The sequence below is a fragment of the Capra hircus genome, chromosome 7 (genome assembly GCF_001704415.2).
Source record: "Capra hircus breed San Clemente chromosome 7, ASM170441v1, whole genome shotgun sequence".
NCBI lineage: Eukaryota > Metazoa > Chordata > Mammalia > Artiodactyla > Bovidae > Capra > Capra hircus.
The window spans coordinates 53,083,568-53,109,090 of NC_030814.1; the positions used below are offsets into that span (position 1 = coordinate 53,083,568).

General features: G+C 38.0%; 1 protein-coding gene across 2 annotated transcripts in view; it reads left to right on the forward strand.

Annotated features, from left to right (window-relative positions):
- The window catches only part of LARS (leucyl-tRNA synthetase), a 65,542-nt gene that overhangs the window by 22,871 nt on the left and 17,148 nt on the right, over positions 1-25,523 (forward strand). For both annotated transcript variants that reach the window (XM_005683099.2, XM_018050196.1), the window contains exons 11-24: positions 1,955-2,042; positions 2,126-2,202; positions 3,434-3,487; positions 4,569-4,709; positions 7,926-8,003; positions 11,598-11,683; positions 11,780-11,845; positions 12,072-12,154; positions 12,552-12,690; positions 13,609-13,821; positions 15,215-15,272; positions 17,291-17,354; positions 21,315-21,498; positions 25,383-25,473. In XM_005683099.2, the coding sequence (XP_005683156.1) occupies positions 1,955-2,042; positions 2,126-2,202; positions 3,434-3,487; positions 4,569-4,709; positions 7,926-8,003; positions 11,598-11,683; positions 11,780-11,845; positions 12,072-12,154; positions 12,552-12,690; positions 13,609-13,821; positions 15,215-15,272; positions 17,291-17,354; positions 21,315-21,498; positions 25,383-25,473 (1,422 nt within the window). The remainder of the gene's footprint in view (positions 1-1,954; positions 2,043-2,125; positions 2,203-3,433; positions 3,488-4,568; positions 4,710-7,925; positions 8,004-11,597; positions 11,684-11,779; positions 11,846-12,071; positions 12,155-12,551; positions 12,691-13,608; positions 13,822-15,214; positions 15,273-17,290; positions 17,355-21,314; positions 21,499-25,382; positions 25,474-25,523) is intronic.

Below are 25,523 nucleotides of genomic sequence, written 5' to 3' on the forward strand. Positions count from 1 at the left end.
ACTACCAGGAAAGTCCCGATACTACTTTTTTAATATGATTACCCGTGTTCCTGGTATGCAGTAGCAGCTGCTTTTTTTCTGGAAAGGAAGTCTTGATCTTAACTAAATCCCCGATGGCTCAGCCAGTAAAGAATCTGCCTACAATGCAGGAGACCCAGGAGACTTGGGCTGGATCCTTGGGTGGGGAAGATTCCCTAAAGGAAGAGATGGCAACCCACTCTAGTATTCTTGCCTGGAGAATACCATGCACAGAGGAGCCTGGTGGGCCACAGTCCGTGAGGTCGCACAGAGTCGGATATGGCTGTGCATGAGCACGTGTAGTATCCTTAGAGTTTATTTTACTTAGGTTTATTTTACTTATTTACTAGGGTGTTTTATTCCCTTTGGTTAAGTGCTGATCTTCGGTATCTTAATAAAAAATCTTTTAAAAGAAAAAGATGAGTAGAATACCATCTCAATTCTCCTTTTGAATTGGACTTTTATTTCTTATTTTGTAAATTTATTTTTTGACTAGATTACTAAATATTCATAAGACTCAAAATTTAAAAGACAAAAAGAAGGGATTCCTTGGTTGCCCAGTGGTTAGGACTCTGTGATTTCACTGCCGAGGGCACATGTTCCATCCCTGGTTGGGGAACTGAGATTCTGCAGGCTGTGCAGCCAAAAAAAAAAAGAAAAGGTACACAAAATACTCCCAATCACTCAGTTCTCTCTTCCATAAGCAGTCAGTGAAACCAGTGTCTTGTGAATCCTTCCAGAAGTATTTCATGTATATACGAGCAAATATGTACATATATATTCTTTAGCCCTCTTTTTTTACACACAAATGGCAGTGTATTTCATCACATTGTTCGGTGTTTTACTTTCTTTTTTACTCAGCTATTTCTTGGTAATAAACATCTCCTTGTTCTCATTCTTTCTTTTTTTTGGCTGCGCCATGTGGCTTTTAGGATCTTAATTCCCTCACCAGGGGTTGAACCTGGGCCCTTGGCAGTGAAAGTAGAGTCCTAACCACTGGACTGCCAAGGAATTCCCTTTGTTCTTATTTTTTACTGTTACATAGTATTCCACTGTTTGGCTGTGCCACAAATTATTTAATGACTGTATAATGGATATTTGAATTGCTTCATCTGTTATAAGCAGTCCTGCCACATCTCATTAGTTCCTAAAGTTAGAGTTCCATCTGAGAGGTTTTGGGGAACAGTATTAATGACAAAATTTTTTTTTTCTTGCTCTTACATGCAACTTCTTTCCTTGTTAATTTGAGCAGATTCTGGTATGAGGGAAATGGGTGGTATAATTTTAAAAATAGCTTTAAACTGTTAATGATATTTAGCCTTTATCAGTATGGCTCCAGATTCTATAAGCAACTTATATATATGGGTAAAGGAAACTATATGGAATTGAAAAGTGCATTTCTGTAGCATCTTCTTTTTTTTTTATTTTAAAGAGAAACTAGATATGTCTTCTTAACTGTCTTTTTAATTATTGTTTAAAATAGAAACACAGAGACATAATATTCTATCTTGTTGATGTCTCATATTTAATTAAGTGATTAAAAAAAATCATTTAAAGTCTTAGTTGTTTCCAGGTTTTGCTAATGTAGTTAACACAGCATTGGGCAGATTCTCAAAGAATCTTTTGAGGTAAATTCCTAGAATTGGATTGCTGGGTCCAAGCTGTGTGAACATTTTTGTGACTCTTGCTGTGGATTCCTATATTGTTTTCCTCAAGGAGTGCAAAGTTAGAAGCAATATGTTAGTGTACTAATTTCCTCACAACATTACAAGATTTGGGCTTTATAATTATTTTCAGTTATTTCTAGACTAGTAGGTAAAAAAGAATGAATTTTGCTGATTACTAGCTTCTCATGGCTTAAAATATAAACATAGTTTTAAAATTTAATGATTAGGATAAGTTACTTCCTCTTTATACTGATCTTTTTCTTACATAGGATATTCTTGGTGCATCACTTTCTGCACCTTTAACATCTTACAAGGTGATCTATGTTCTCCCAATGCTCACCATCAAGGAGGATAAAGGTAAAGAGTTTACTTCTTTGTAGAAATTCTTTGGTGGACACATTCTGGTTGTTATTAGTTAATTCCACATTTTCCTTTACAAGGCACTGGTGTGGTCACAAGTGTTCCTTCTGACTCTCCTGATGATTTTGCTGCCCTCAGAGACTTGAAGAAAAAGCAGGTAAGTTTCTCTGTTTCATGTTCACATTTCCTCTTTCTCATCGCATTTGTTAGGCACCACTGAACTATTGGATTAGGCTGAAAAACTATGCAGATATCTTTTTTAATGCTATCTTTAACCTGTTTCTTGATATTTATATGTTTTCCTGTGACTTGAAGTTTAAAAATAATATTTCATAGAACCTTGTTTTTTTTTTTGGCTGTCTCACGAGGCATGCGGGATCTTAGTTCCCCAACTAGGGATTGAACCTGCGCCCTCTGCTGTGGAGGCGTGATGTCCTAACCGCTGGACAGCCAGGGAAGTCCCCGTAGTATCTTTTTTAAGACTTTTTTTTTTAGGGCAGTTTTAGGTTCATAATAAAAATAGAGAGGAAGGCACAGAGATTCCCATGTAATACCCCCTGCTTCAACACCTGCATAGCCTCCCCCATTGTTAGTGTCACTCACTGGAGTGGTACATTTTTATCAAAGGTGAACCTACATTGACGTCATAACTGCCCAGAGTCCATAGTTTACCTTAGGGTTCATTCTTGGTGTTGTACATTCTGTGGGTTTATGCAAACATTTAATGACGTGTGTCCATCATTATGATATACAGAGTATTTTCGCTGCCTTAAAAATCCTCTGTGCTCTTGTTCATCTCTCTTCCCTCCCACTCCTGGCAACCACTGATCTTTTTAATTGTCACCATAGTTTTACCTTTCCCGAAAGTCATGTAATAGTTGGATTCATATGGTATGTAGCTTTCTTAGACTTTCTTTCAGTTAATAATAAGCATTTTGGTTTCTCATGTCTTTTCATAGCATGATAGCTTGTTTCTTTTTAGCACTGAATAATATTCTGTTGTCTGGATGTATGTTTATTCATTCACCTGCTGAAGAGCAACCTGATTGCTAACAAGAGAAAGTTTTGTAAAAACAAGTTTTCTGATACTTGCATTTTCATTGCAACTGGAATGTGAACTTCATTTTAAGTGATATGTGTGTGTCTGTGTGAACTTTTGCTTTTGACTGTATAGTTTCATCATTTAAGCTATTCAGTCTAACTTAAACTGTTTAGTTTTTAAAAGTCATACATCCCTTCTTGAGATTTTTTTTCTATAAAATTAAAAAATTGGTCTTTATGGAGAGAAGAAGAAAAATACTTTAAGAAAATTTTAGAGGGTACTTCTCTTGATGATAATACCAGAAAAATATTGATCATTAGTGTTAACTTCCTTTTTGTTTTTGTAGGCTTTACGAGTGAAGTACGGAATTAGAGATGACATGGTCTTGCCATTTGAACCTGTGAGTACCTAGATGATTCGGAATATTAATGTCCATCTTTTTATTAGAGGAAGAAAAGAGCTAACGCTTGTAACAATTAAACAATTGGTTCAGTTCAGTTCAGTCTGTTAGTCGTGTCCGATTCTTTGTGACCCCATGGACAGCAGCACGCCAGGCCTCCCTGTCGATCACCAACTCACAGAGAATGAAAATAAGAGGGAGTTTAAGAGTTTACTTACTTTAATTTGATATCTGCTGTGATGGATAAGAGCAAACAAAAAACTTCAACAGTAGGCATTTTCTTAGCTCTTGGCACCTGCAGTTCAAGAACAAACAAATAGTTTGCCTTTTAGTATCACCAATTCTGTAGTAACTTATTTTCTAATGTGGCAAATTTCCAGGCTTCTAAAGATAAAATTTTGCCATGTTACTCATGAATGTTTATGTTTTCATGTTAGTGTCTTTAGAAATGTAAATTACTAGTTAATAATTTTCATGGAGACTCCAGAAGACTTAATATAAATCAGAAAAAAGACCATCCATAAATTTAGTTGTTTACATCATTTCGCTGGCTTCCCAGGTGTCGCTAGTGGTAAAGAATCTGCTTGCCAATGCAGGATACATAAGAGACTAGGGTTCAATCCCTGGGTCTGGAAGATCCCCTGGAATAGGAAATGGCAACCTACTTCAGTATTCTTGCCTGAAGAATCTCATGGAGAGAGAAGCCTGGCAGGCTACAGTCCATAGGGTTGCAGAGTGTTTGACATGACTAAAATGATTTAGCATACATGCATGCATCATTTTGCCAGTTTTGAACATTATTCAGTAAATTATATGCCCAGTGAGGGCTTGAGAGCTGTGGAAGCTATATGTGTAGCGAGGAAAGGACGCTGTGGGGGTTGGTGCAGAGAATTTGGGTGGTTCCTATGGACAGTACGAAGATAGATTCACATCTGGATGTTTTTCCTAATGTGTGGAGCTGACCTAATGATATATAAAATCTCATATGACTTCATTGGACAGTGGAGGCAAAGGACTATGCCCATAAGGCTGTTTTTATGTTCATTCAGTGTGAATAGTTTCACATTTCTCTTTTTTGCAGGTGCCAGTCATTGAAATCCCAGATTTTGGAAAGCTTTCTGCTGTAACTATATGTGATGAGTTGAAAATTCAGAGCCAGAATGACCGAGAAAAACTTGCAGAAGCAAAGGAGAAATTGTACCTAAGAGGTTTTTATGATGGTGTAAGTAATATTTTTGTTATCATTTTTGTTTGATTTACGTACTCCGTGATCTTTGATTTCCTTCTTAGTGATTTAGAAAAAAATATAGAAAAATTTAATATAATTTCAGCTGTGTCCTGATTTGAGAGGGATTACTATAAGATATGAACAAAGCTAGTGGAGGTGATGGAATTCCAGTTGAGCTGTTTCAAATCCGAAAAGATGATCCTGTGAAAGTGCTGCACTCAATATGCCAGCAAATTTGGAAAACTCAGCATTGGCCACAGGACTGGAAAAGGTTAGTTTTCATTCCAGTCCTAAAGAAAGGCAATGTCAAAGAATGTTCAAACTACTGCATAATTGTACTCATCTCACACACTAGCAAAGTAATGCTCAAAATTCTCCAAGCGAGGCTTCAGTAGTGTATGAACTGAGAGTTTCCACACGTTCAGTCTGGATTTAGAAAAGGCAGAGGAACCAGAGATCAAATTGCCAACATTCCTTGGATCACTGAAAAAGCAAGAAACTTCCAGAAAAACATGTATTTCTGCTTTATTGACTATGCCAAAGCCTTTGACTGTGGATCACCACAAACTGGAAAATTCTTCCAGAGATGGGAATACCAGACCACCTGACCTGCCTCCTGAGAAATCTGTATGCAGGTCAAGAAGCAACAGTTAGAACTAGACATGGAACAATGGACTGGTTCCAGATTGGGAAAAGAATACGTCAAGGTGGCATACTGTCACTCTGCTTATTTAACTTATATTCAGAGAACATCATGTAAAATGCCAGGCTGAATGGAACACAGGCTAGAATCAAGATTGTCAGGAGAAGTATCAATAACCTCAGATATGAAGATGACACCACCCTTATGGAGAAAGCGAAGAGGTACTAAAGAGCCTCTTGATGAAAGTGAAAGAGGAGAGTGAAAAAGTTGGTTTAAAACTCAGCATTCAGAAAACTGAGATCATGGCATCAGGTCCCATCATTTCATGGCAAATAGATGGGGAAACAATGGAAACAGTGACAGACTTTATTTTCTTGGGCTGCAAAATCACTGCAGATGTTAACTGCAGCCATGAAATTAAAAGATGCTTGCTCCTTGGAAGAAAAGTTGTGACCAACCTAGACAGCATATTAAAAAGCAGAGACATTACTTTGCCAACAAAGGTCCATCTAGTCAAAGCTATAGTTTTTCTGGTAGTCATGTATGGATGTGAGAGTTGGACTATAAAGAAAACTGAACGCCAAAGAATTGATGCTTTTGAACTGTGGTGTTGGAGAAGACTCTTGAGAGTCCCTTGGACTGCAAGGAGATCCAACCAATCCATCCTAAAGGAAATCAGTCCTGAATATTCATTGTAAGGACTGATGCTGAAGGTGAACTCCAGTACTTTGGCCACCTGATGCAAAGCACTGACTTGTTAGAAAAGACCCCAGTGCTGGGAAAGATTGAAGGCAGGAGGAGAAGGGGATGACAGAGGATGAGATGGTTGGATAGCATCACCGACTTGATGGACATGAATTTGAGTAAACTCCAGGAATTGGTAATGGACAGGGAAGCCTGGCGTGCTGCAGTCCATGGGGTTGCAAAGAGTCAGACATGACTGAGCAACTGAACTGAACTGATTATAAGATTATGTTCTTCTCTTTCCAAATTTCTTTTTTTAAATCTATTTTGGTCCAACAGTATTACAGAAGTTCCATTTTTGTGCCCCTAATCTCTGAGTGAATTTCTCAAGAACATTTTTAAGGTTAGTTCGTCGTCTTATGCAATACACGCCAAAGGTTTATTGCATGGATAATACCCGGTCCCCTTGTTCTCTTAATGAGATGAAATTTTAAATAAGCAGTTTCATTCAGTTCATTAATTTACTTGTTAATACAACTACTACATGACATCTTAGCACCATTTTTGAACCTCTCTTTTCTTCTTACTGTACATATGTTAATGTGGCTTACATTTCCATGGAAAGAACGTGAGGCTAGTGAAAGTAAAAACCCAGTCAAGTTGTTAGTAACTTGAGGTTGAAATGAAGATTTTTAAGGCTGTAAATGAGAATGTTTTTTACTTTTGCTTTCTATTTCTCTGTATGACCAAATATTGTTTATATGTTTTCTTTAAAACTCAACTCATCCATGTTTTAGATGACACTAAAAGCCAACACTAATATAGCACTTACATATTCACTTATTTATATCTCAAAATGACCTTGCAAAGTAGCCACTTATTCCCATTTAACAGATAAGGAAATTGAGGTACTAAGACACTAAGTAATTTACCCAGTATCAGCCAGATAGCCAGGTCAAAGCAGAGCTGGAACTCAAACTAGGCAACTTGGCTCTAAGATTTGTGCTGTTAACCCCTGTGCCATGATCAATAATCTATAATTTCATAATGATGAATTAGATAGATGTGGAGCATTTTGGCACATTAGAGGATTGGAGGTGAAAATAGAAAACATGTCTTTCCACTTAAGGTAGAAAGTATTGGGAATTCCCTGGTGATCCTGTGGTTAGTACTCTGCATTCTCATTGCTGAAGGCCCAAGTTTGATCCCTGGATTGGGAACTAAAATCCTACAAGCTGTGAGGTATGGCCAAAAAACCCCCAAAATCTCAAAAATATAAAACCTATTTGAAAGAGTCAACAGGAATCAGATAGATGGAGGTCAGTATCAGTCTGAAGGGAATGGTGTCTTAGCTCTGTGACAGCAATGGGCAAGGCGATACTTTGCCTGAGAATTAAATCTCCCCATTACATAAAAGGCAGAGTTGAGAAACCGTAGGCCTTCCTCTCGGAGCCAGGTTTATCACATGGCCAGGCAAAGGAGAATCCTTGCTGGCAACAGATGGAGTTGAAAAGAGAAACCTAATTGGGGCTGAGCTGCACTGGTTCCGTTCCTTCCCCCAGAGCCTTCAGGAGTGATGTGAGTTAGGGCAGAGGAGTTCTCTCCACATGGAAACCTAAGAAGTGGGAAGGAAGGAAGTGAACTTTTCTTTCTAATCATGTTCATAATACATATCCTGATTACACTAAAAGAAAAACAAGTGTGTTATAAGTATTAATTGTCCCAGCTGTGCCAAAATAAAGATGTATGGTTATAAATGTGATCAATTTCACACTAAAAATATCTTGGTTGTTTGTGGAGGTAAGTTTAGGTAGGAGAAAGTTTAAGGGGGGACCCAAAGCAAATTTTAATTGTATGTGTTTTTACACTTCTTATCCTTTTAGGTAATGTTGGTGGATGGATTTAAAGGACAGAAGGTCCAAGACGTGAAGAAGACTATTAGAAACAAGATGATTGACACTGTATGTAATAGACTATCCCCTGAAGGCTGTTTTAGAAGCGCTTTTGGTTCATAAACTTTACAATGTTAATTAGCAATTTTCGGTAGTAGAACCTGGAGCTGTATTAAAGATATAATTTTATTTACATATAAAATTGAAGACCTGTTTAATAATAGCAATTCATTTAACCTGAACATCCCACCTGTAATGTTGATGAAGGTAATGGTCTAAAGTTGGCATGTGTAGATTACATACAGTGAACTTTAATGATGCTTTCTGGCAGTGACCATTTGCAGTAGTGGTAGTTAACAATTCTTTCTGTAGTGCTTTACTTCTTGCTTTCATCCTTTTGCCCCTCTTCACTTTTGTTTAATTTTTTTTTGTTGTTGAGTTACTTAGCTGCTGAACTTTGAAATTGAATTTTTGTTTTTGATAGTTACGTATCCCTGTAATACAGAGAGACTGTGGGCTGTAAGACTTGTTAAAAAAAAGGCAGCAGTTTCCTCTCCATTCATCCACATCCTCTTAAATTTCTATTACTTGGACAGGCTTACTTTCATCTGTTTTATTATTTATTTTAGTATCTCCACCTCTCTTACAGATCTCTAATCTAAATGCTTGAAGTGTAATTTGAAATTTTTTCAGTTTTAGGCATTAGCCATTGATTTCCTGCTATGAAAGATCACGATTTAACTCTTCTCCAACCTGTGTCTTCCCCTCTAACCTCACATTTGTATATACTTCTTCACCCCACATCTTCCTCGTATAGGTATATTATAACTTAGGTTAGAGAGGTAGTCAGTGTGTTGAGACATGGCTGATCCATAATGTAGTGTACAATGAGAATTTTTCTCTTCCTCAGCTTTTGATTTTCCTTGGAGTTAATAACTGTCTTTTTTTTCTTTCTCTACCTTTTTTACTTTTAAATATAATTATAGACACTTCATCCCCAAACTCTGTCCAACTATTTATTTTTCTTTTCTATACTTTCAAACATATCAGTGTGCTATTGTTTACATCTTAGAGAAAGTTCTCTCAGAGCCTTCCAGCCTGTTGTAGTCATCTGGACTGGTTGCTTACTGTAGGCGTGCACAAATGTTATCTGGGATATTCCTCCACTGTTACTTAGGATTTCCTTTGTTTTTCTTGAGTTGAATCTCCTTGATCCCATGGCTGCTTCTTTCTTATTTACTTTCTTGTTTTACTGAAGCTTTGCCTCTAGAAATGTTCCTGGAAAAGGGTACTTGGAAGGTAAATTTTGAAATATCTATATCTGAAATATCTTTATTCTGTCCTCATACTTGAATGCTTGGATGTAGGATTCTGGTTTAGAAATAATTTTCCCTTAAAAATTTGAAGGCCATTACCCATGGTGTTCTGGTTTGGTGATGCTGTTAAGAAGGCCAAAACTGGTATGGCATGATCTATGTCTCTCCTCCCTCCCCAAGTGTATAGAATCCTCTCTTTTGAAATTTCATGATGATTTATTTGGTGTAGATTAGTTTTCATTCATTCTTCTGGGTGTAGGATCGGCTCCTTCAGTCTGGAAACTTACGTTCTTCAATTCTGGGAAAATTAACTTTTTCTTTAATTGTTTTATCCCTTCTTATTCTTTATTTTTGTTTTCAGAATTCTTACTATTCAGATATTGGCTCTATTAGACTCTGGAAGTTCTTTTGCTTTTCCTTCTGGGGGAGTCCCTCAACTTTTTCTTCCTATGAGTTTTTGTGCATTTGTTTACTGTGTGTTTTTTATATCAGCTCCACGTGCTTGTGCATGTATGTATAAATAAATATTCCTAAAAAATCACTAGATTTTTTTCTTTGTGTAGAAAATTTCAAACATAAAAAAGTAGAGTAGTGTAATGAATTCCTGTATACCTCTTACTCAGCTTAAGCATTTATCAACTCAGAGCCAGTTTAAGGACTTATGTTTGTTCTCTGATCTTTCGTGATAGGATGCTGCAATTCTTATTTCATGAATATGAAATTTTAATTTCTTACTGGTCTGAGGAAGGCTATTGATTTTTAAGAGTGCATGCAAAAAGATGATTGGAACCTTTTTGGATATAGGTAGGACTTGTCACTGGGAGAGATCTGGAAGGTCCATTTGGGCCAGAGGGAAGCCCTGATGTTAGCCTTGTTGTTAATGAGGGCTTTGTGGTTTGTTAGGTTCCCCTCAGAAGATTCTTCAGTTTCTGGCTTAAAGGGTCTAAGCTAAGTGAACATTCTGGGAGCTAACATGAAGGAAGATTGCTAGAGTGGATATCAGTACCCATGTGCTGACTTTCTCTTAACCCCCCTCTTTTCACTATGAAACCAATTCCCTCAACTTTGTCCTCCAGTTGGGAAACTGTTGTCCTCTCCGGAGCGTAAACCCTCATTGCTCTGCAAGCACAGGGAGAGGCAGCTGCCGGTTTCCGTAGTGTGGGGTTAGGGTATCTGGTTCTAACTTCTTTAAAAGACTTCAGTTGGTCTTCCTCTTCCCAGCCTCATGTTACCTCCTTTTCCAGAACTGTCTTGTGCCACAAATCTTGAGTCTTTTGGAGGTTCTGTAATGCAGGTGAAGTGAAGTGAAAGTAGCTCAGTCGTGTCTGACTCTTTGCAACCCTATGGACTATCCAGTCCGTGGAATTCTCCAGGCCAGAATATAGGAGTGGGTAGCCTTTCCCTTCTCCGGGGGTTCTTCCCAACCCAGGATTGAACCCAGGCCCCTGCATTGCAGGCAGATTCTTCACCAACTGAGCCACAAGAATTCAGCTTTCTCTCCTGTGGGCTTAGGATTCAGCTAGCTTCCTTTGGTCCACTAATACAATTGTCAGTCATTCTGCTTTTTAGTTTCCAAAATTTGGTTGATGTTATTTCTCTCCCATTCTTGTCTTTATAACTTCATATCATTAAAAAGAAAACCTCTTTGTTGTCATTTGTTCCAATTTCGAGAAGGAGCAGAGTTAATTGAGTGTCTGTTTTTAATTTAGCATTGTTAAACCAAAGTCCTGCCTGTTTCAGTATGAAGAACTTGCATTAAGTACACAGAGCAGCGAATCATTTTATGAATAACAATGCTGAATCTTATTTTAAAAAACTATCCTAATAAGCTTGGGATTGTAACACCTTAAGAGATAATTGTTTTAATATTAAAAAAAATAAAATTTATGGTCAGTTTTCTAGTGGGAATTTTTCACGATACTATAAATCTTTAGTAATATTATTTTCCATATCTAGTTTTCATGCATGTGTTTTTTTAAAGGCAGTTCCATGCATTTAGTTTCCAATTTTTATGTTTTTCTTACAACAAAAATAGAAGGCTGCCATAGCCTTCAAACCATAGTAGTAGAAGCTGTTAAACATTTTTTACTCTGCAAAGGAATAAGCTGTACCTAGGGAAGGTGATCCACCTAATTAATAAAGATGCAGGCCTTTTCAGAAACAAGTGGTATACAGAAAGAAAGGCAAATAACTTCTATTCTGGGAAGAGGGAGGACATAGTGAAAACTTGCAATTTAGTTATTGGTGGTAGAGCATTTTTTTTTTTAAGTTACTTCTTTTCTTATCCTTGAGGAATAGAGATTGCTTTGACATAGTATCTGACATATTTTTATTTACTTTCATCTAGGGAGATGCATATATTTACATGGAACCAGAGAAACAAGTTATGTCCAGGTCTTCAGATGAATGCGTTGTGGCCCTGTGTGACCAGTGGTTAGTTTCTTTTATAGATAGCAAGCAGAAATTTTTTCCCGTCACTTTGCTTATCCTTGACTTTTTTTTTTTTTAAATCAATTTGTTCACTCCCAGGTACTTGGATTATGGAGAAGAGAACTGGAAAAAACAGACATCCCAATGCTTAAAGAACCTGGAAACGTAAGATGGGAGAAGGTGCTGGGGAAGGGGGAGTGTTAGTTGCTCAGTCATGTCCAACTCTGTGAGTCTGGACTGTAGCCTGCTAGGCTCCTTCCATGGAATTCTTCAGGCAAGAATACTAGAGTGGGTTGCCATTCCCTTCTCCAAGGGGAAGGGGAAGGAGATGAGAAACGGGGAAGACAGTGAAGCTGAAGAGGAGAAACACTTTATATTCTGCTCTGTCCAGGTACTGTGAGGAGACTAGGAGGAATTTTGAAGCAACCTTAGATTGGCTGCAGGAACACGCTTGCTCAAGAACTTACGGCTTAGGTAAGCAAACTTCAGGTTTCCATGTGAATGACTTTTCCGGTTACATAGCAGGTTAACCCTTTGCCATTTTCCCTTCTCTTCCATTGTTTTCCTGAGCTGGAAGTGAGAGGTTTTTGGTTAGTGGGTGAGAGTAACTAGGATCTGGTCCCCGCTCCTATTCATCTGATGGTAGAAGTATCTAACCCATATAGTTTTATGGTGCAGTTATTTTTAATAGAAAATTTCTAGTGCTTCACCATTAAAAAAAAAATTTATCAGTTTATATTATTCAAGTAAATTTAAGAACCTACAGAAGTAGCTTTGTCAGTGCTAGAGACCTGCTTTTGAAAACGTGAATTCTGGGAATGAAGTGTCTCTTAGATTCATCTTACGCGAATTTTCTTCCTTTTACTTGTAGGTACTCGTTTGCCGTGGGATGAGCAGTGGCTGATTGAATCGCTCTCTGACTCTACTATTTACATGGCCTTTTACACAGTTGCACACCTGCTGCAGGGAGGTAACTTGCGTGGGCAAGCAGAGTCTCCGTTGGGCATCAGGTTGGTAAATGGATAGAGGAAGAAAGGTGATTTGTTAGCATGAGATATAATCTTTTGATTTATGTTTTGAAAATGCCTTTTTTTTTTTTAAAAATTAATTTATTTTTGGATGCATTTGATCTTAGTTGAGGCAATATCTTTGTTGTGGCATTCCGGATCTTTAGATGCAGTGCAAGGACTTTTCAGTGCTCAAGCTTCCTCTCTAATTGTGGTGTGCAGGCTTCAGAGCGCATGGGTTCTATAGTTGCAGAATGTGGGCTTATTTGCCCCTTAGCAAATAAGCAAGTGGGATCTTAGTTCCCCAACCAGGGATTGAATCCATGTCCCCTGCATTGGAAGGCAGATTCTTAACCCCTGGACCAGCAGAGAAGTCCCTGAAAATACTTTCTAATAATTAGTTTTTATAAGAATTCATTTAGTGGAATTTTGTTATGATGGTTTTGCTGTTGAATTGAGAAAAAGTAATAAATAACCCCTCTGTTACTCACTCTTTATCCTTATGGGAGTCTCTTGTTCTCATTTGTTACTGTAGAACACTGAGAAAATGATTTCTGGGACTTCAGTGGTGGTCCAGGAGTTAAGAATCTACCTTGAAATGCACGGGATGCAGGTTTAATCCCTAGTCGGGGAACTAAGATCCTACATGCTGAGGAGCAACTAAGGCCGAGTTGTGCAACTACTGAGCCTGTGTGCCACAACTAAAGAGTCTGTGTACTGAAATGAAAGATCTGGCATGATGCAATGACAATCCCCCATGCTACAGCTAAGACTCAGCACAGCCAAATAAATGAATAAATAGAATAAATACTTAAAAAAAAAATAGATTTCTACTTCATGGTTGGATTAGAATGCTGTTTTTTTCCAAAGAAACTATATATGTTCTGTTGTTGTTTATTCGTTACTTTTATTTTAATACAGACCACAGCAAATGACCAAGGAGGTTTGGGATTATATTTTCTTTAAGGAAGCTCCATTTCCTAAGACTCAGATCCCAAAGGAAAAATTAGATCAGTTAAAGCAGGAATTTGAGTTCTGGTATCCTGTGGATCTTCGAGCCTCTGGCAAGGATCTTATTCCAAATCATCTTTCATATTTCCTTTATAATCATGTGGCTATGTGGCCAGAAGAATGGTGAGTGCTAAAAAAGATGTAAACTAAACGTATTGATTATTGACAAGGGTTCCTTGTGGCTTCAGATATACTGATGTTATTGTAGAGGGTAAGGTTAGATTTGCCAATACATTCTTTCTCTTACATTAAATGTACGGAAGGAGAAAGTACACCTTCTCCTATTATTTCCAGAAATTCTCGTACCTGCTTTGGGCTGCCAAAGCATTTCACATTTCAGATACTTCGATGGTCAATCAAATATGCTTGACCTATTACATGACTCATTTGACCTGTTAAGATGCTGAAATAACAGGCAATTTCAAACAGAGCCTAGGTCATTAGAATGGGAAGGAAACATCCCTTTAGAGCTGAGAGCCCCAAGTTTCCAGTATTAAGTCATGATGTTCTGACTAGAATCTGGATCAGAGATGCATTTTTAATACCATGTGCTCAAGAGTATTCCTTCTGTCATCTTCCCTTTTGACCCAGACATGTCCCTGTGTCTTTCTCTCCTGTCTTCAAGTAGCTGGAGAAACAAACCCCTCCCACTATTCAAATTTTATTTTGCAGAACTGAAGCAGTCTCATGGAACTTCTTGTATTTAGGGTGAGATTGCATTTAGAATGAGATTACATTTTCTTTCTCAAGAATAAAAGAAAGATTTTGAAGAAGAGGAATAAAATAAATCTGATGTGGTTCTTGTCATTCAGTTAGTTTTCTTTGTTGGTTTAAATGTGTTTTTGGAGAAATCAGGTGTCTTAAAAGTATTTGTTAGTAACATGGTTGAATATTTATCCCATTGCATCAAGTTTTGGACATATATGAGGGTGTTAAAATTATAGATAAGTGATAGCTTCAGGTGCTTATGTTACCACTGTTATAATCACTTTTAGTAACTCATGTAATTTTCACTGCAACTTTTCGTGGAAGATGATCTATCCCTGGTGGCACAGTGGGAAAGAATCCACCTGCAATGCAGGAGATGTGGGTTCAATCCCTGGGTCGGGAAGAGCCCCTGGAGAAGAAAATAGCAACCCACTTCAGTATTCCTGCCTGGGAAATCCCATGGACAGAGGACCCTGACGGGCTGCAGTCCATGGGGTTGCAAAAGAGTCAGACACAGCTTAGTGACTAAACAACAAAGATCTTTTTATATCTCTCTATATAGCCCGACCTGTATTTTTAAGATAGTTCATAGTATTTCATTGTATGACTGCACCATAATTTATAAACCAGTCCTTTTACTAATGGATACTTGTTTTCATTTGTTTCCTGTTATAAACAGGACTCAATAAATATCCCTGCACATTTGCCTTAAGAAATGTTTATGACTCTTAGCATTTACCTCAAGTTTTTAAGGCTAAACCATAATCTTTAAATTTTATTTTCTATCTTTAAACATTTACCTGTCAAGTGATAAATGGCCTGTAGCTGTGAGAGCGAATGGACATCTCCTCCTCAACTCTGAGAAGGTAATGCTTATTACCTCTTGAAACGTTAGAATTCTGCAGAAATGTTTTTCAGATTTAGGATGTTGTACTTTCTTAAAGAAATAAAGAATATGAAAATCAGAGAGTTAAAAATCTTGCATTTAAAAGTTTTAGTATTACCAATGTAAATTAAAGATTTACCTTTAAAATTGAGTAAGTGGAGTAGATAGTATTAATTGAGATGTGGGATGAAGAAAACTTTCCTATATAATAATTGTCTTAGAGTGACAGATTGTTATCAGAGAAGAGAGACAGAGAAAGGGACAGGAAATATAAAGATTTTAGCTTTGTGATCCTACAATATCTTTCTCATTAAGTTGAGAAAATAGTTTGGTGGTTTTTTGTTTTTTACTGTGACTAGCCACTAAATTAGAATAATAGAATTCTGGAGCCTGTAGGATTCTTAAGTGTTATTTAATGCTTCTTTCCAGACAGTATCTCTCTCCCTATACTATTGCAACTTCCCCTATTGCTACTAATGATACTACAGTTATACTAGTAGTATCATAGTAGTATAATGATAGTACATATATTAATATATATGATTTTTTTAATGCTTCATAAGTATCTGATTATTCAGTATCCTCAACAGGAGTTATACCAACCTCTTGACAAGCCCTTTTTTGCCCCATAATGCCTTTGTGCACATGAGAAAGGGGCACGCTTCCTCAACTAAACAAAAAAATTAAATTGCAATGTTATATATTTCTCATTAATAACAATTCTAACAAGTTGGACCTGTTCCAACCATTGAATCTTGATATATCTGATGGAATATTAATGATCAAAGAATATTCATTGCTATATCATAATGAAAATAGTTATAGATTTAAACAAATAGCAGATGAGATGAATTGCAAAATGGGATATTTTTTTAACCAGTGCCCTAACAGGGAATAAAAAAAGTTCATTTAGGATAACTTGTACATTAGGCTGAAAAATAGCTACTTCATAGATTTTGTTAAATCAGCAAGGACTTTTGATTGTTGAACTCATTTTTTCTTTGTAGGTCAAAGTGGAACTGTATATGTATTTACATATATATGTGTGTGCATGTGTGTATATGAGAGTACAAATATAAATCCTGCTATTAATATAACATGATGTTTCCTTTGGTCTCCACATTGTTGTGTTATGTATACACTGTATGTTCCTGGTAGAGGGCTTTCCTGGTGGCTCAGACAGTAAAGAATCTGCTTGCAATTCAGGACATCCCATATTCAATCCCTGGATCAGGAAGATCTGCTGGAGAAGGGAATGGCTACCCACTCCACTATTCTTGCCTGGAGAATTCCATGGACGGAGGAGCCATAGGGTCGCAAAGAGTCGGACATGACTGAGCGACTAACACTTTCACTTAAGTTTCATACTCATTTTATTACAAGATTTTACTGCTCTGTAGTAGAAACTTGATAGAATGGCCACTTCTCTTTGGTGTTAGCAAAGTTACCAAGCATAGCAGTTTTTTAAACAGTAAAGATTGGTGGGCTGTGCACAGTGCCTACTTACTTGTGCTGCCCTGAGGCAGAGCACAACTTGAGTAAGCAACTGTTGTGACCCTAATGACAAGAAGTTTCCTAAAGTCCTAATTTTGACCTAATGAGCTTGTCCATTCATTTCTGAATGACTCTAATTGTTACAAAGCTCTTATAACCAGCTGAAGTGTTCCATAGTTATAGTGTAATCATTCCACATGTCTAAACCAATTCCCAAGCAACAGTGTCAGTTAATGGAAAGAGCCATGGACTGAGTGTCACACAGGAGATGTTGTCCTGGCTTTGTCACTGACAAGATTAGTTACTCAGGCAAGTCATTGTATTGACTGGATTTCAGGTTTTTCCTCTGTAAAATAAGTGTAAGGTGTCTTTTCCTTTGCATGTTTCTAATCCTTTTTATCTTTATCTAATTATAGCCTGCTCATTTAATTTGATGTGGCTGATCTGGTTTATTTTATTTATATATACTCTTACTAAAGCCTTATCATTGACTTTCTTTTTCAGATGTCAAAATCCACAGGCAACTTCCTCACTTTGTCCCAAGCTGTTGATAAATACTCAGCTGATGGTGAGTATAGGTTTTTGTCCTTGCTGCTGCTTAGTGTCCCCAGTTCTCCTCAGACTGCAGAAGGCAGTTAGCATACTTGTTTCAGTTTCATTGCTTTTCTCTTTAGCTTTTACCAGTACTTTAAAATATTCATGTTTTCTTTGTGTACAAGCGACATAATTTTTAAAATATAAGAATTGCTAATATCTGTTTAGAAACAAATTTAAGCTAAGATTATTAGTCTTCTTTCAAAGGAAGCTCACTGTTCGTGCTGCCTGATTTGTTCCTAATTTCATGCTGGGGCAAGTTGCTTCAGTCATGTCTTAACTCTTGGTGACCCTATGGATTGTAACCACCAGGCTCCTCTGTCAGTGGAGTTCTGTAGGCAAGAGTACTGGAGTGGATTGCCATGCCCTCCACCAGGGGATCTTCCCAACTCAGGGACTGAGCTCACATCTTTTATGTCTCCTGCATTGGCAGGTGGGCTCTTTACCAGTAGTGCCACCTGCAAACCCAATTTCATGCTATTTCTAAAATTAAATAGTTGGTTTGTAGAGACATTAAGACATATTTTTTTTGAAAAATATGTTTCCCCTGACTTCATTGCTATTTCATTTAATCATTACTTTGTTAAGAGAAAAAATGTACTCTCTAACCTGCAGGAGCCAGTCCTTCCTTATGTAACCTAGCCTTTGGTCAGCATGGCACTTCTTTTTGTTGATCAAGGCTACCACAGTTTGAGACTGTACTGAAAGGGATGGGGAAGAACTAACTAACCTAAGTTGCTTAGAAAAACAGTATTTTGACAACATAGTAAGACGAAAAGAACTCTACACAATAGTAGTTAGTTTTTTTTTAAAAGAAGTGTATATTAGCAGTCCTGGAACTTTTATATGTTTACTGGGATTGAACAATATTGTAGGTGAGAGCTCAGTGTCAGAAGCTATAAATAAGTTAAGAGGAAATGCTCAAATGAACTCCCTGGTGTTGGGTTGGAATTGGCAGTATCAACATAAACTCATGGGTTTTATTTTTTATACAGACAGACATAAAAATAAACATAGGGACTTCCCTGGTAGTCCAGTGGCTAAGACTTTGTGCTCCCAGTGGAGGGGACTCCAGTTCAATCCCTGGTCAGGGAATTGGATCTTACATGCCGCAGTGGAGATTGAAGTTCCCACATACTGAAACTAAGACCCAGTGCAGCCAAATAACATAAATATTTTAAAAATAAATAAAAATAAACGTAGATTTATGTGTGGGTTAGTATACATGCATTTATTTCCTAGTTTTGCTGAGAGCCTGTGGATACTGAAACACTTGTTAACGGTGAAACACCTGGCATTCAGATCTTGGTTTCTAAATACCATTCTCTAGTAAAAGGAACTAGGGTCCTAGGAGCAGGGATTGATTTGAGGTCTGGAGTAGGGAAAATACAAAATGAGCATGGAATATTTTATGATGCCAGAAAATGAGAAAATGTTTAAGAAAGGGTGGGGACAGTTTCAAAGGGCACAGGAACCAGCTTGAAGGGGCTCCCAACTGCCCAAGCAAGAACTTTTCAAGAGACAAAGTAAATAATATAGTATTGAATTATAACCCCTTGCATAAATTAAATATTCATGAACCCTTAGGGATATATAGTAATAACTGAATAAGTAAGTCGGAGAGTGGGGACTGTTCTTCTTATCAGAAGAATTCCAAGTAATAAATGTGGAAGAATTGAGTGAAATATAAAATCATCATTAGAGAAACATCATAGTAATATTGTCACAGACAAGATCCATCAGTTCAGTTCAGTTCAGTCACGTCCAACTCTTTGTGACCTCATGGACTGCAGCATGCCAGGCTTCCTTGTCCATCACCAACTCCCGGAGCCTATTCAGACTCATGTCCATCTAGTTGGTGAAGCCATCCAACCGTATCATCCCCTGTCATCCCCTTCTCCTCCCGTCATCAGTCTTTCCCAGTATCAGGGTCTTTTCAAATGAGTCAGTTCTTCGCATCAGGTGGCCAAAGTAGAGTTTCAGCTTCAGCATCAGTCCTTCCAGTGAATATTCAGGACTGATTTCCTTTAGGATGGACTGGTTTGATCTCCTTGCAGTCCAAGGGACTCTCAAGGGTCTTCTCCAACACCACAGTTCAAAAGCGTCAGTTCTTCGGCTCTCAGCTTTCTTTACAGTCCAACTCTCACATCCATACATGACTACTAGAAAAACCATAGCTTTGACTAGACGGACCTTTGTTGGCAAAGTAATGTCTCTGCTTTTTAATATGCTGTCTGCTGCTGCTGCTGCTGCGTCACTTCAGTTGTGTCCGACTCTGCAACCTCATAGACAGCAGCCCCCCAGGCTCCTCTGTCCCTGGGATTCTCCAGGCAAGAACACTGGAATGGGTTGCCATTTCCATCTCCAGTGCATGAAAGTGAAAAGTGAGAGTGAAGTTGCTCAGTTGTGTCTGACTCTTTGCGACCCCATGGACTGCAGCTACCAGGCTCCTCCATCCTTGGGATTTTCCAGGCGAGAGTACTAGAGTGGGTTGCCATTTCCTTCTCCAGTATGCTGTCTCGGTTGATCATAACTTTTCTTCCAGGGAGCGTCCTTTAATTTCATGGCTGCAATCACCATCTACAGTGATTTTGGAGCCCACAGAAATAGTCTGTCACTGTTTCCATTGTTTTCCTATCTATTTGCCATAAAGTGATGGGACTTGATGCCATGATCTTAGTTTTCTGAATGTTGAGCTTTAAGCCAACTTTTTGACTCTCCTCTTTCACTTTCATCAAGAGGCTCTTTAATTCTTCACTTTCTGCCATAAGGGTAGTGTCATCTGTATATCTGAGGTTACAACAAGATCCATCAGTGGTTGCCAAAATCAATGGATGAAAGTTTAGGAAAAAAAAAAAGCAACAGGTTATTTGCGTATTCTCAGAGTATTTATCCCAAGACACTTCTTTATCACAAAGGGAAAAATAGTAACTTTACAGTGGAGAGACTTGGCAGACACTACCTGACCACATGAGGAGGGTTTGCAATAGCAACAGTAAATCATATCAATATCATGTACCTCCCTGATAATGATGCACTGAGAAGACATACAGCACCACTCTTGTGATATTCTTGCCAGAGGTTCATAACCTCCATCTAATCATGCAAAAACATCAGATAAACCCAAGTTGGGGGAAATTCTGTTAAATTCCTGACTACATCAGTAGTCAAGGTCCAGGACAGACTGAGAAATGGTCACGATTTGAAGAGACCAAGGAAATAAAACAATCAAATGCAAGGTGGGATTCTGGATTGAATCCTAGAACAGAAAAAGGATATTACAGAAAAGGCTGGTGAAATTTTGAATTAAGTCTGTAGTTCAGTTAAAGTTTCCTCTTTTATAGCAGTATAGTCTTCCATTGCAAGGATGTCCTGTAATTTAATTGATTAGACTCTTACAGATGGGTGGGTTGTTTTTGTTTTTTAAAAAAATATTTTAGGATGGAAGATTTTGTTTTAAAAATTGTATTTTGTTAATAAGAAACCTGGAAGAATCTGCTTTGAGAAGTAAGAAAATATGTATTTGTGTACACAAGGCACCACCCTATTTTCTTATGCATTAAAATAATCATAATATTTTGCTGCCTTTAAATGAGGCTGAGATGTTGATAGGGATATCTTTCCCAAGTTTATCATTTTTTCCTCTGCCTCATTAAAGATCACTTTATCTCATTAGCACAACATGCCTGAAAAGAAAGGCATATGGATGCTGAGTGTCTGCAAATCAATATAGAAATTCAAATATTTTAACAATATCATTATGGATTCTGCTTTTGGTGATCTTTATTTTTGCTGTTGATCCATGCAGTGCTTTAAAGAACTTGCTGTTCTTAATTTATATGTGGGCTTGGCAGTGTACCCACCTGGACACACAGTTTATATTCAGTAACTGCATTTTAAAATTATCAATTAATTTTTTTTCTTCTTCTTCAAGGAATGCGCTTGGCTCTAGCTGATGCTGGTGACACTGTTGAAGATGCTAACTTTGTGGAAGCCATGGCAGATGCAGGTATTCTCCGCCTATATACCTGGGTGGAATGGGTGAAAGAAATGGTTGCCAACTGGGATAGCCTAAGAAGTGGTCCTGCCAATACCTTCAATGATAAAGTTTTTGCCAGGTAATGTATAGTCCCCAACCACTTTTACTCTAAAGACTTGCTTAGTCCTGGTGTATTTTTAAATTTTCTTTTTATTTTAACTCTTAAAATAAATTTAGATGTTAATAATAGCAACTCTTCATTGAAAGCTTACTTGTGCTGGGAACTATGCTAAGTACTTTGGATCCATTATCTGATTTTAGCCTTATAGCAGTTTTATATAATGAAAATATTATTAGCCTTCTTTCTTTCTTTCTTTGGCAGTGTCACATCTTAGTTGTGGCATGTGGGATCTTTAATTGCAGGATTTTTTATTAAGTTGCAGCATGCTAACTCTTAGTTGCAGCATGTGGGATCTTGTTCCCTGACTAGGGACCGAACCTGAGCCCCCTGCATTGGGAGTGCATGGTCTTAGCCACTAGACCACCAGGGAAATGATGGTTTAGTTCAGTTCAGTCGTTCAGTCGTGTCTGACTCTGCGACTCCATGGACTGCATCACGCCAGGCCTCCCTATCCATCACCAACTCTTGGATTTTACTCAAACTCATGTGCATTGAGTTGGTGATGCCGTCCAACCATCTCATCCTCTGTTGTCCCCTTCTTCTCCTGCCTTCAGTCTTTCCCAGCATCAGGGACTTTTCCAAGGAGTCAGTTCTTCGCATCAGGTGGCCGAAGTATTGGAGTTTCAGCTTCAACATCAGTCCTTCTAATAAATATTCAGAACTGATTTCCTTTAGGATGGACTGGTTAGATCTCCTTGCAGTCCAAGGGACTCTCAAGAGTCTTCTCCAACACCACAGTTCAAAAGCATCAATTCTTTGGCGCTCAGCTTTCTTTACAGTCCAACTCTCACATCCATACATGACTACTGGAAAAATCATAGCCTTGACTAGACGGGACCTTTGTTGGCAAAGTAATGTCTCTGCTTTTTAATATACTGTCTAGGTTGGTCATAACTTGTCTTCCAAGGAGCAAGCGTCTTTTAATTTCATGGCTGCAGTCACCATCTGCAGTGATCTTGGAGCCCACAAAAAAAAGTCTCTCATCGTTTCCATTTTTTTCCCGTCTATTTGCCATGAAGTGGTGGGATCAGATGCCATGATCTTAATTTTCTGAATGTTAAGTTTTACCAATTTTTTCACTCTCTTTCACTTTCATCAAGAGGCTCTTTAGTTCTTCTTCAGTTTCTGCCATAAGGGTGGTGTCATCTGCATATCTGATTATTGATATTTCTCCCAGCAATATGATTCCAGCTTGTGCTTCATCCAGCCCAGCATTTCTCACAATGTACTCTGCATATAAGTTAAATAAGCAGAGTGATAATATATAGCCTTGATGTACTCCTTTCCTGATTTGGAACCAGTCTGTTGTTCCATGTACAGTTCTAACTGTTGCTTCTTGACCTGCATGCAGATTTCTCAGGAGGCAGGTCAGATAGTCTGGTATTCCCATCTCTTTAAGAATTTTCCACAGTTTGTGGTGATCCACACAGTCAAAGCCTTTGGCGTAGTCAAAGCAGAAGTACATGTTTCTGTTGTTTTTCCAATGATCCGGTGGATGTTGGCAATTTGCTTTCTGGTTCCTCTGGCTTTTCTAGATCCAGTTTGAACATCTGGAATTTCATGATTCATGTACTGTTGAAGTCTGGCTTGGAGAATTTTGAGCATTACTTTGCTAGCGTGTGAGATGAGTGCAATTGTGCGGTAGTTTCAGCATTCTTTGGCATTGCCTTTCTTTGGGATTGGAATGAAAACTGACCTTTTCTAATCCTGTGGCCACTGCTGAGTTTTCAAGTTTGCTGGCATATTGGCATATTTCCAAATTTTCTGGCTAGGGGAGTCCTAGCTCTATTTTATAATTAAATAAATTGAAGCCTAGAAAAATTTTAATTTTTCATTAAATGCCTCAAAGCTAGTCATTTCAGACTTGGGATTTGAATTTGTTTGTCTCCAAAGCCTATTTTCATGACCATTGCACTATGCTGTCTTGCATTAGAGGAGGACGGAATGGTTAAAGGAAAAGTAGCTTAAAAGAAAAGAATTGTCTTTTTTTCTTGCTTCATTCATAAGATATATATCAGTCTGTTTGTATCAGGAACCATCCTAAGCACCAGTGTTACAAAGATGAATTAAGACTTGATCATTCATTGTAGGAGGAGAGAAAAATACTTCTCTGACCAATTACAATAGTAGGAATAGAGGAAATTAGAGGAGGTGGTATGTGAGTTCTGAGTTTCTTAAAAAATAAACTGAAATTTTGAGGGAGAGGAGAAATCCATGCAAAGAGTGTGGTATTTCTTTGAAGCATAGTGTGTGGAGGGCAGAAGTAGGAGATCAGACAAATTGGGGCCACATTAGGCCCAATTCTGAAGGGCCTGAGGTAGCATAAGGAATATCTTTTTTATTCCAGTGTCCATTGTTTAAAATGCAACAATTAAACCTGACTATAGTCTTATTAAAAGTATTTTCATATTGCACTTTTGACTTCATAATCAAATTTATTGTGTTCTCATAAATAGGATCTCTAAGCAGTGTCAGATGACAGGACTCAAGTAGATAGACAGTGGGAGGCTATAATAGTTTTAAGGAACACAAAGATGGTTTTGTGATAGAGCAGTATGAAATGTTTCAGGCATTGTTCTCATATTCAGTTCAGTTCAGTCACTCAGTCATGTCCGACTCTTTGCGACCCCATGAATCACAGCACGCCAGGCCTCCTTGTCCATCACCAACTCCCAGAGTTTACCCATACTCATGTCCATCAAGTTGGTGATGCCATCCAGCCATCTCATCCTCTGTTGTCCCCTTCTCCTCCTGCCCCCAATCCCTCCCAGCATCAGAGTCTTTTCCAGTGAGTCAACTCTTCGCATCAGGTGGCCAAAGTACTGGGATTTCAGCTTCAACCTCAGTCCTTCCAATGAACACCCAGGACTGATCTCCTTTAGGATGCACTGATTTGATCTCCTTGTAGTCCAAGGGACTCTCAAGAGTCTTCTCCAACACCATAGTTCAAAAGCAGCAATTCTTTGGCACTCAGCTTCCTTCACAGTCCAACTTTCACATTCATACATGACTACTGGAAAAACCATAGCCTTGACTAGACAGACTTTTGTTGGCAAAGTAACGTCTCTGCTTTTGAATATGCTATCTAGGTTGGTAATAACTTTCTTCTAAGGAGTAAGCATCTTTTAATTTCATGGCTGCAATCACCATCTGCAGTGATTTTGGAGCCCCCCCAAAAAAGTCAGCCACTGTTTCCACTGTTTCCCCATGTATTTCTCATGAAGTGATGGGACCAGATGCCATGATCTTCATTTTCTGAATGTTGAGCTTTAAGCCAACTTTTTCACTCTCCTCTTTCACTTTCATCAAGAGGCTTTTTAGCTCCTCTTCACTCTCTGCCATAAGGGTGGTGTCATCTGCATATCTGAGGTGACTGATATTTCTTGTGGCAGTCTTGATTCCAGCCTGTGGTTCTTCCAGCCCAGCGTTTCTCATGATGTAATCTGTACATAAGTTAAATAAGCAGGGTGACAATATACAGGCTTGACGTACTCCTTTTCCTATTTGGAACCAGTCTGTTGTGCCATGTCCAGTTTTAACTGTTGCTTCTGGTCTGGTATTCCCATCTCTTTCAGAATTTTCCACAGTTTATTGTGATCCACACAGTCAAAGGCTTTGGCATAGTCAATAAAGCAGAAATAGATGTTTTTCTGGAACTCTCTTCCTTTTTCAATGATCCAGCGGATGTTGGCAATTTGATCTCTGGTTACTCTGCCTTTTCTAAAACCAGGTTGAACATCTGCAAGTTCACGGTTCACGTATTGCTAATATATGTGGAAGTTTTTTTTATACCTATATATACTTGCCTTTAAACTCAGTTACCTTTTTTCCATACTCCGTAGTGAAATGAATGCAGGAATTATAAAGACAGATCAAAACTATGAAAAGATGATGTTTAAAGAAGCTTTGAAAACAGGTTTTTTTGAGTTCCAGGTAAGCTGTTAATTTTCATAGCATAAAATAGTCAATGTAAATATTGCACA